Genomic DNA, 11,492 nt, shown 5'->3' on the forward strand with positions numbered 1-11,492 from the left:
CCAGCCTGGCCAACATGGTGAAACCCCATCTCTACTGAAAATACAAAAATTAGCCAGGTGTGGTGGCGTATGCATGTAAATCTCAACTACTGGGGAGGTCGAGGCAGGAGAATCACTTGAACCCAGGAGGCGGAGATTTCCAGTGATCTGAGATCGGGCCATTGTACTCCAGTCTGGAAAATAAAGAGTGAAACTCCATTTAAAAAAAAAAAACAGGAAGGAAGGAAAAGAGAAAAAGAGAAAGAGTGAGAGACGAGGGAGCGAGCGATAAAGGAACGGAGGGAGGGAGGGTGGGACTGTACCCAAAGGTACAGCAATGGGACTTCAGGGCCAAATGGTATTTCTGTTCTTAAGTCCGCGAGGAATTGCCACACTCCTTTCCACAATGGTTGAACTAATTTATACTCCAACCAACAGGGTGTAAGCGTTGCCTTTTCTACACAAACTCACCAGCATCTCTTATTTTTGTTCTTGCTTTTTATCCAGTCTTATAGACTCTGACTCTGTTTTTTGAGACAGGATCTCTTTCTGTCTGTGAACCTGAATTCCACTTTTGTGTGAGACTTCCCAGGATTGCAGCTCTCTCAAATGCCTGTGTTTGAACTTAATGAATTTGTTACATTTTCAGTGGTTTTCTTCTTACCCCCTGTTATGGCTGTCACTTTTTCCACACATGCTCTGCCAGAGGTGGTGTAGTTTTTGTGTGTCATCCCTCCTCAGAGGGACTAGTCATTCTTTTGTATCGGTTCCCATGGCTGCCTTATTACCTCCGGTCTCTCATGATCTAAAAACAAAGCAAAAGAAAAGATAATGCCATAGATTATGAGGCTTTTTCTCATTTTCAGGGCTAAAGTGACTTTCTCTTGAGGCTTTCTAAATCTTACCTGGTGGTGGAATTCTCCTTTGTTAATATTTTGAGTACTGGTACAAAAATACAGCATTTAAATTTGTGAAGTAAAACATAATCCAGGGGCTAGCTGACTACGGTTTGAGATCTAAATACAGCCCATGACTTGTTTTGCATAGCCATTGAGATAAGGATATTTTTTCCATTTAAAAGTATCATTTCTAAAAAACAGAACAATATGCCACAGAACCTACATGACCCACAAAGACTGAAATAATTATGATCAGATCTATTAAAGGAAAATTTGGTGGCATATTTAATCAAATACCTGTTAATCTGCTTCACATTATGGCATACATCATTTCATCCATTAATTAATTTATTTACACAAGGATTGAAAATATGGATGTTACTCTATCCCTTCAAGAAAGCATCCAGCTTTGTGATACCATCGTTTCAGTCTGGGAAGCTTGTCCCAGGGATCAGGTCAATATACGAACATATATTTGAGGTAGGAGACTGGCAGGACTTGTTTTCCGGTCAGAACTGAGCCTAGAGCGTACAATCAGAATCTTTGGCTATTTCTGAAACATACACTGTCTGAATGACCTACAGATATATTCAGGGAAATCAGTTACCAGTCCAGAGATTTAAATTTGAAATAACACAACCTAAAAAGAAAAAAGTATACAGGTGTGAATGTATTTAGTCTACAGAAGAATTTATTCAACTATGTTTATTGGAAGCATGGCAGAAAACCCAGAACCAGAGAACAAACTGATTAATAAAAGCATTTATAAAACTGGTCAAAGTGGGAGGATTGTTTGAGCCCAGGAAATTGAGACCAGCATGGGCAACACAGTGAGACCACTATCTAAAGATTAAGGAAACCAATTACCCAGGTGTTGTGTCTGCACCTGTAGTAGCAGGGACTGGGGAGGATTCTTAGAGCCCAGAAGAGGGAGGCTTCATTGAGGTGTGGTCTTGCCACTGCCCTCCAGCTTGATCAACAGAACCACACTCTGTCTGGAAAAATAAAAATAAAAAAGGATTTATAAATAAAGATATGAAAATAATTTATTTCTTCCACAAAAAGTCTTTCTGAGACACATCCTCCAGTAAGGGGCTGTCTGTTCCCAACGTTTCTGAATGCATGAGATTGGACAAAGAGAAACGAAAGCTCTCAAGTCCCTTTTTTCTACTACAAACGCCCTGGGGATGTGGGTCTGGGGACAGCGGAAAACCCTACCCTGTCCTGCAAAGTCCCTGGCTCAATGTGCATGTCCCTTTCTATGAAAGTTCCTTGCTGCCCGTGCGCCTTGTTCTCTGCCTTCTGTCCCTGCACAGCTGTGAAAGGAGAGGTGGTGACTTCCTTTTTTCGTGCTGACTTCAATTTAGCCAGTAGGTCTGCGGTTGTGTGGTCCCGAGCATGGGAATAAGGAGGGTCACAGAGGAGAGGGGAGGAGGGTCAGGTGAACATGGAGTGAGGTTTTTTGTTTGTTTGTTTGTTTTCTCCGTTGTTTGTTAGTTTTCACGGACTCTTGCTCTGTCACCAGGCTGGAGTGCAGTGGTGCAATCTCGGCTCACTGTAACCTCCATCTCCCGGGTTCAAGCGATTCTCCTGCCTCAGCCTCCCGAGTAGCTGGGAGTACAGGTGCACGCAACCACACCCAGCTAACTTTTGTAATTTCAGTAGAGTCGGGGTTTCACCATGTTGGCCAGGATGGTCTCGATCTCTTGGCCTCATGATCCACCCTCCTCGGGCCCCCAAAGTGCTGGGATTACAGGCGTGAGCCACCGTGCCGGGCCATGGGGTGAGTTGTGAAGGGTGACATTATTTGGGGTATTTGAGTCCTGGGTGGGGTGCAGCCCACACACAGAAAGGAGGCATTCCAAAGTCGTTCATGGGGACCTGGGAAGGAGCACAGGATAGGGCCAGGTGGGATAAGGAGGGGCACCACAGCCCTTAAGGCAAGAGGGGACCTCACTGCGCATGCTCCTTTGGTGCCCGCCTCTGTGCGCATGTTCCCTAGGCGTCCTCCCATCGGCCCTTTTGCCAGTGTGGGGAACTCGGCGGAGCTGTGAGCGGGCAACTCCGGTTCCTGAGGCCTGTATTCTTTCTCTCCTACTGAGACACAGCGGGTAGGTCCACAGGCCGATCCAACTGGGAGTTGAAGTGTGAGTGAGAGTGAGGAGGAGTCAGCAGGCTTCTGGATCGTGGCGTGGTCAGTGACTCAAAGTGAGAAGGGCCTTGAAGTCGTCGTCCCTTTGATGCGACGCCACGCCCATGGACCTTCTTGTCTCGTCACAGCCATAACTAGGAAGAAAGGAAGGCTGAGGAGTGGAGGGGCTCAGGTGAAGCTGGGGCGATGCTGGGGTGCTCTTGGAGGTTTCCAAGTCCCAAAAGCACCTGGAACCCTGACAGAAGATTCTAGACTCCCCAGACGGGACCAGGGGAGGGATGGCATGAGCGGTATGGAAGGGTCCTTAGGACGGGGAACGCTGCGGGCTAGTGACCGCAGCCCCGAGGTGTGTAGAGTATAGGTGTCCTGTGAGGAGTGCCCACTGCTGTGTAGCAAATTCCCAACTCCACTGTGGAGATTCCAGTGGGTGGGGTTCTGAGTTCCTAAAAAAGTGATTTGGGTTGGTGGTGGGGAGCGGGGGCTTAGCAAATCATTATGTAACAAAATTCGTGGTCACTCAATTTTAATTCTCTAGCTGTAATTTCCTGCTTGTCTCCCTGATGGAGTGTCCAGTTGTGAAACCAACCTCATGGGAAATACCCTGTGTTTTTTGCCAGGAGCCTTAAGACATTGCTCAGCTAGACAGACCTACTTAAGTGGCTTTGCAAGCATTCGATTCAAAAGATGCACATACTCATACTTGCCCCGGGACTTTCAGAGTATTTCTAAATTAGAAAAGAAAATGACCAAGTTAACATTTGACGATGAAAGTGGTCGAATACAGCTGTCCTGTCAAGTGCATTTTCCCAATTACAGTATTCTGTTTGCAGAGTGAAATATGTGTTGATGAGGAAGATCAGCGTATAGGCCTATACCAAGAAGAAGTTCACAACCTCCTGAGCTCATTGTGCCTCTGCTTGTGAATGTCTTAACAATCGATGTTTTGTCTTAGCAGAAACTTATTTTTCTGATAGTGTTGTGTTGTTGGATTATCAGAATGCTGGTTCATTGTTTATGGTCTCCCATTGATAATGGACTCCCATGCTGATAAAAGATGATCATGGCATCCCATGAAGGAGAGATTAGTACAGAGGATATTTGGGTTTTGTGTGGATGGATGATCGTGTGTGCCCAGATTTTGTCCATAAATTCCTCCTCATGCTTATTCAGAACAGATTACACACATTCATCGCAACATAGATTAAAATGGCTTCCAAATTCCTTGAGGATATCTATCTTTGAGTAACCTCTCTGAGGAAAGAATAATGTTATGAAGAATAGGTATACGGGATAGTGTTGGAGGAATGCCTCTAGACGTACTTATATAAGAAATATCTATGTATTCTGTATATTTATATTATTGACATGTATTAATAACAAAACTTTTTATCTGCACACACCCACTGACACACATACACACAGAGCCAATCCCAGGAGCCCAGTAATGGAGAGCCCCAAGAAGAGGAAACAGCAGCTGAAAGTCGGGATCCTACGCCTGTTCAGAAGACAGAAGAAGATCAGGATAGAGCTGAGATCCAAGGTGCTGGGAAGGGAAAGAAAGCATGTCTATGGGGCGGGAAAAGGTCTATGTTTGTGTCGTGCCCTATGCCATGAGCAGTAACAGGAGGAAAGAGAACACTAGGAAAAGATACCAAACATTTGCTCAAACTAGGCAGGAAAGGGGAGAGCATAGTTTGCACCCTCATGCTGTCCCTGGATATAAGGAAACTTATTTTATTCTTCGAGATGGATTCTGTATGCTTGAAAATACAGTCCCTACTAAATCACTTTAAACAGTTAATTTGGTGTATAAAAATGTACATTATTTCACTAGTTTAATTTGATCTTCTTAGAATGTTGGTGTATGATCTTCTCAGCCCATGGTGTCCACAGTGTTGTAAGCACCCATTAATTGACTGTAGAGTGCCAAGTCACCCGAACTTAAAACACCGTGAATAAGGTCCCTTTGCAAAAGGATGTTAGCCCCACTGTATAAATAAGAAATCTGAGGCTCAGAGATTGAGGCTTGCAAAGAACACTTGACTCATAGAGAAGGAATTCATATTATGTTCAAAGGTTTGTGTTCTTCCTACAATCCGTGTTGTAATAATAAAAAGTGAGCAGTTTGCCTAAGATGCATAACACTCGATTGTGTCTGTACTGTAAGGTACTTCAGTATTGGCTCAGGACAAAACAGTTCAGTGAAGCAGGATAGTAACTCCAGAATGACAGTTACTCAATGAATGACAGCCACTGTTTCCTTTGATCGGTCTTTTTGACAGTATGTGGGAGAAAAGTTGGATAATTCTGGACCCTAGTATACAGGGAGCTATATTAGTGTGATTTTAAGGGGGTTTTAACAGTTGTTTAAATACATTCATAGTTAGAAAAGTCACAGTAGGATAAGATTATCCTGAAGCAGAAAATGTATCCTCAACAGGTAGCATTTTCAAGCGAAACATTGACTGAATTTGGGCCTACTTTCCGTAGTCGCACTGCAAGACAATGATTTTTCTGTTACTTTTGGTTCATTATTCTAAATGGGATTCATTTATGTAAAGTTACATATAAGGTTCTTGGTCCTAAGCATACCACAACGTTGATTAACTACCCAAACAATCTCCAAGTTACCTCAACAAGGGATGGGTGTCACAACTGTAGGATTTGCCAGAGGCCCACCAAAACATTGATCTAATTCTTCGGAAAATTACGTTTCACTTATGATTAAAGTGGCATTCATGCGGCTGACTTCAGATTTCATAGATAGTTGACACTTGCTGTTCATAATACACAATGGTAAAGTGCGGGAAATTTACGTATCGTATGAGTTATTCTTAGATTGTAATTCAAAATAAGACATTGGGCCAGGAGCTCATGACTGTAATCCCAAAATTTTGGGAGGCTGAGTTGGGCAAATCCCTTGATCCCAGGAGTTGAAGACCAGCCTGGACAACATTGAGAAGTCCTGTCTCAAACAAAACAAACAAACAGAAATTAGCCTTAGTGGTGGGGTGTACCCATATGCTCAGCTACTACAGAGGCTGAGACAGGAGTTTCTGTTGAGCCTGAGAGGTTGGGCTCACACTGGGCCTTGATTGTGCCACAGCACTCCAGCCTGGACGAAAGAGTGAGACCCTGACTCAGAAAACAATAAAGTATCATAAAACAGGGAAACAAAGGTGTATCATCTTTGCACGACATTAATTACCACGCTGACAGATATTTTTTCTTTTTATTTTCTTTCTTCCTTTTTCTTTTTAATGTGGCTGAGCGTCATCTGTCACCCAGTCTGGATTGCTGTGGCATGGTCTTGACTCACTGCCACCTCCAGTTCTTGGGTTCAAGTGACATCGGCCTCCCAAAGTGCTGAGATTACAGGCATGAGCCACTACAACCGGCTCAGGCTTTATTTCATAACGCTAAGGAAAAGAATATCATCATTTCCTTATTTATATTTCATGTCGGATTGCTTACATCGATATCCTTTGTATTTTGAAGTGCGTGACATGGAAGGTGATCTGCAAGAGCTGCGTGAGTCAAAGACCGGGGTTAAATCTGGATTTGGGTGCTGGCGTCAAGGTGAAGATTATACCCAAGGGAGAACACTGTAAAATGCCAGAAGCAGGTATGTTATCCAACAAGATGCAAAGTTATGTGCTTTCTCATTTACACAATATTATACTTTTGATAATAGAGGGATAACATTACTGCTACTTTAAAAACACAGTGCAAATGCAAACTTTCTTTGAAACGCCGTTCAGACCCAAATGCCAGATTGCAAGACTTAAACACAATCAGATGCAGAAACAAATTGGGTCAAAGCCATTTTGAATCATCAAACACGGCAGCATTTTCTTAGTTTGGTGTATAACCAACAGTTAACAGTTTTCAGATTCTTTTCTCATTTCTGCTTTTAACAAATACATAATGCATATGCAATAAGAGTTTGTGTGAAGTATGCTGAGCCCTGAAGCAGATTCTAGTACCAGCTCTACCATAATTTGTGAGACTCTAGATGAATCGTATAAATTCCACACCCATCTTTCCTCTTACTGAGAAGAGTGAATGCACATCAGATAGATTAAAATCCATTTCGTTGCTCATTTCCACATGCTCTGGTTCTGTTGGGTAGAAGACCAAGATATTCTGATTTTCATGATTTATCATAACAGTCAGCTTCCGTCCAATTATAATGTCTGAGTTGAGATTCATGGTTCCTAAGAAAATGAGTGGGCACTCTGCTTGATGTTTGTTTTCCTGTATGGAGTCCTGTATGAGTGTTCTTGGATTTTGTCAAATTCTGAATTCTCTGGCTCTTAAAGAATAACTGCGTTTTAAAGTCTTCCCTCAGTGAAGCCTTGAATGACTGAATGATAAAATGGCAAGAGATCATCAGGTTTCTGTGGCCAGTGAAGTAGGGAGAATGCATATAGGTCAGTGATGCTCAAGGTGGGTGTAAGATGCTTCTGCTAAGCATGCCCCCTGCCCTCCTGTCAGTCTTCATGAGCTACTTCGTGTAATTAGATTGAAGACTCATATAGTAGAGTCACCTCTAACCATAGTATAGGTTACATAGTACAGGTTTCTGCCTTGAGACATTATGTGATAGGGTTTGAAGTTCAACAACACCAGGGTGCTAATTCCTGAGTAGTTGACATAAGTCTGTTTTGCACATGTTTTCCAAATTGGTGACTGTTAATTACAATACCTCTTGAAGCTAAAGGAAGCACCCCATGTTGAAGGGAGAAATTACCTACATGTTTTTACTCTACTCTGCTGAACCATTCCATTACACTATTTACATTAAAAGATAGTTCTCACATGATTTCCAGGAGCCCATTGAACAAGCCTCAGTTGTATTCTTAAGGAGATCATAGCTTTCAATGCGCGTCTTATTAAAATAAACAGCATTTTACATGATAAAGGAAAAGAATACTATGAAATAACAATAAAAGAGCCACAGAATAAACTTAAAGGAAAAAGAAAGAGGTAATGAATAAAAGACAGATACGAATCATTAGTAAAAGGAAAAGTAGTTCAAATGTCATAAATTTAAAAGATTGTTGTTTTGAAAATTAGCTGTAAATAGAGTATTCAGTCGTTTACACAATCATGAAGAAAATAGAAAAAGCACGACATGGAATATGAACAAGACAGAGTGATTTAATATAGGGCTTTATTGAAAGCGAATACAATCTTGATCAGAGCGTGGATAAAATGGTTGATAAGCTAGGAAAGCATACATTATTTATTTCTCTAATACCCGATTATCTAAGCATCACAAAACCTGTGGAAGAAACTGTGAAATTTTCCAGTTGTCCCTCAAAAACATTTAGTTTTAGAAATAAATTTTGGGTTTTTCAGCTGTCCCACTCTTGTTTTCCATTTCCGTATCCTTCCATTTTTTCATGTGTGACACGGTTCATAACGCTATCACATATTGTTGACAAAACTGATAGTGATAGCATAAGAGTAATGCGGCCATATACTTAATTGTACAAATGGGAATGCTTTCAAGTGTAAAAAGAGGCATGATTCACATTGACATCACGGTAGGAGAACACTGGGTACAAACGGTTACTGTACCTTACAAACCACAGAAGGGTGAACGAGCCCAAATAAATGTGTTTGCCCTTCTGCACAATAGAGTAAAAACAAATGCAATGCTGTTCTCTCCATTCACTTCACTTATGCAGTTCCTAAGGTGACATTAACCGTTTTCTTTCAAGATAGTATTCAGACCGTTTCCAGGAGCCCATTTGGCATCCAGACCGCAGATTCAAGCCAGAACATTAAAAGAGTGTTTGCCAAAAATTATACATTTTTCATGAGTTCCTTTTTTGTTTCTTAGGATTTTTGTGTGGCGCTCCTATTTTGAGTAAAACTATGCACAATGTTTGCTTTCTACTTTAAACCTCTCTTTAGTGGGTTCACTTCATTTAATGTGTTTGGACCTCGGACTGTCTTGCTTTCCTTGTAGCACTAGAAAGCAGGGTGTGTTTGAAAAATATCTTTAATGCATCCGCTTGGACGACTATTGTCAAAGTCTCTACAGAGGTCTACCTGAATGTAAGCAAAAGGGTGACTCTTAGGCTTCTGGTTTTGTCCACTGTAGAAAACTAAAACTCTGGTGTCTTTTCCATATCCTTAATGTCATCTAAACACAGTTCTGCTAGTAATGTTCCCACCTGTTATGTTTCTGTTACAGGTGAAGGGCAACCACAAGTTTAAATGAAGAAAAGCTGAAACGACGCAAACTGGTTTTATATTAGGTATTTGACTTACACTATCTCAATAAAGTTTTGCAGCTTTCACCAAAGAAGGCCTGCTCATCTTTTGTTCACTTCCTTCCCAGGTATTTGATAATATTGAAAACTGTGGCTGAGTGCAGTTTCCCACGCCTGTAATCCCAGCACTTTGGGATGCTGAGGCAGGAGGACTGCTTGAGCTCCGCAGTTTGAGACCACATGGGGCAACAGAACAAGACTCTCTACAAAAATAAAAGAGTGAATGCATAATGTATGCACATCTCTATGTAGCTGTCTTCCCAGCTACTCTAGAGCTAAAGGGTGGTGGATGCCTCGAGTCCAGGAGGTCCAGGAAGAGGTTATTTTTTTTTTTTTGAGATAGGGACTCTATTTTAAAAAAAAATAAATGTCATTTTTGAAATTTTGTATTCTGATTGAGCTGGTATGCACAGGTGTGATATTAATATGGGTTTTCTCTGAGACATAGCTGGTGCAGAACAGAGAAGGTTGCATCCTCCCAGTTTTGACTGTTTTAGGTGCTGGAACCCTGAGAAGTTGCCATCTTGAGAGGATCAGCAGGCAGCAGTAGATTTTCAGGCGGGAGAGAGGACCCCCACAATCTCACCAGACCCAGCTCTTCTTCCTCGTGCTGTTCTTGAGGCCCTGGGCAATTGTCTTTGACCACATATGATTCATCTTTCTTGTGTCAAGGTTAACCTCACTTTCAAGGAATCCCCATTCTTGTAGGACACTCTGGGCTTCCTGGTCTCTCCAAGAACTGAAAAAAATTCCATGTTTTTCCATCGGAATACTGAGATAGACAACCTTGAAGTTCAGTTTCTTTGCAAGTGTCTTTATCTGTCCATGGCATTAATTTCCCATTTGGTAGGAGGGTAACGGTCTTATTTTCATCAGTATGTGTGTATGTATAGGGCCTGTTAGTGCACAGCATCAACCCTACAGGAAGACTTCCACGATGAGATGTGAAATGCATCAAAAGCTTGTGTGAAGTTAATAAAGCTACTCTACCTCTATGAGTGTCAGTTTCCTCACCCATAAAATGAGGATCACAAGATGACTTCTTCAAGTTGTTGCCACAGTTAAATTCAGAAAGATATTTAAAAGTACCTAACTGCAAGGGTCCACATCGTTAATGAAACAGCATCACATTTCAAAGTACACAAAAGGAATAAAGTACACATGTCCTAAGATGAGATGACCAGCTTTCTTAGCAGCCCGATGAGCATCAGAATGAGATCTATATTTAAGCAGATTTCTTCGGAGCCCCCTGAAGAGGGCACACATGGGGGCTCCAAGAAGGTAAGTACATGGCCATTGTAGAGGATCTGATGTTGTGAGGGTGGAATCTGAAATGTCATTACACAACTGGTTCTCAGGGAGCACTGGAAGAAACCGTGAAACCCAGCAGATACTACCAGGAATTGGGTGACCAGAGGAGGGTCATGGCCACAAATCCAAGCAGAAGACACCAAACCACAAGGAGCTTCTGGCTCTGAAACAGCAACCGTGTCGGTGTAAGGACCAATCTTCTGAGATAGCTGCTGTGGGATTGCTGAGAGCACATGATTTTGCATCAATACACCCAAAAGCAGTACATGTGAAAACAGATCAGAAAACTCTCCTCTCCATGCATCTTTGTTTTATGACGACCAATGATGGATACCCTCGCGTTAGAACATCCCTACCAACACTTGTGGACAAGCATATTTAGAAACTCCCACAACACAGAGTTTGTGTCTTTGTTCATGAGTTACATTGGTCTGTCATGTTATTTTCTCATGATATTGTCTGGCTTTGATATCAGGCTAGTGTGAGCTCTGTAAAATGCTTTGGAAAGTCTGGCCTCTCCTCAATTATCTTGAAGTGTGTGGAGAATTGGCATTATTTCTTCCAGAAACATTTGGCGGAATTATCCGGTGAAGTCACCAGAAACATGAGGTTTAATTGAGAACCATCTTTACTGTATTTCTTTGTTGCTTTTAGTGAATCCAATTCCTTTAATTGATATATGGCTATATATGTCATTTATTTGTTTTTTTAACATTGAATTTGTGTCATTTTTTGTTGGTATTTAGTAGGTGTATATACTTGTGGGATACTTGGCATGTTTTGATGTAGCTTGCAATTTGAAATGAGGACACGATGGAGATTGAGGTATTCCTCCTCTCAAGTATTTATCCATTGAGTTGCAAA

At 41.8% G+C, this 11,492-nt stretch overlaps 1 protein-coding gene across 2 annotated transcripts; it reads left to right on the forward strand.

Moving 5' to 3' along the window:
- Positions 1 to 2,888: 2,888 nt before the first annotated feature.
- Positions 2,889 to 9,353, forward strand: LOC135969193 (X antigen family member 1-like). Of its 2 annotated transcripts, none has more exons than XM_065538294.1 (4): positions 2,889 to 2,989; positions 4,453 to 4,570; positions 6,529 to 6,655; positions 9,239 to 9,353. In XM_065538294.1, exons 2-4 carry the CDS (start codon positions 4,475 to 4,477, stop codon positions 9,259 to 9,261), a joined length of 246 nt encoding a protein of 81 aa, XP_065394366.1. In that variant the 5' UTR covers positions 2,889 to 2,989; positions 4,453 to 4,474; the 3' UTR covers positions 9,262 to 9,353. The 2 variants fall into 2 exon arrangements, with proteins under 2 accessions (XP_065394366.1, XP_065394367.1); XM_065538295.1 differs by lacking the exon at positions 2,889 to 2,989 and adding an exon at positions 2,998 to 3,202.
- Positions 9,354 to 11,492: the final 2,139 nt, after the last annotated feature.

The sequence above is a fragment of the Macaca fascicularis genome, chromosome X, assembly GCF_037993035.2.
Source record: "Macaca fascicularis isolate 582-1 chromosome X, T2T-MFA8v1.1".
In the NCBI taxonomy this organism is placed as follows: domain Eukaryota; kingdom Metazoa; phylum Chordata; class Mammalia; order Primates; family Cercopithecidae; genus Macaca; species Macaca fascicularis.

Excerpts from the sequence above, each read along its gene's own strand:
- LOC135969193 (XM_065538294.1), top strand. The coding sequence starts at position 4,475 with ATGGAGAGCCCCAAGAAGAGGAAACAGCAGCTGAAAGTCGGGATCCTA. Across the intron at positions 4,571-6,528 it reads GGATAGAGCTGAGATCCAAG|TGCGTGACATGGAAGGTGAT; the intron begins GTGCTGGGAAGG and ends TGTATTTTGAAG. Across the intron at positions 6,656-9,238 it reads CTGTAAAATGCCAGAAGCAG|GTGAAGGGCAACCACAAGTT; the intron begins GTATGTTATCCA and ends TTTCTGTTACAG.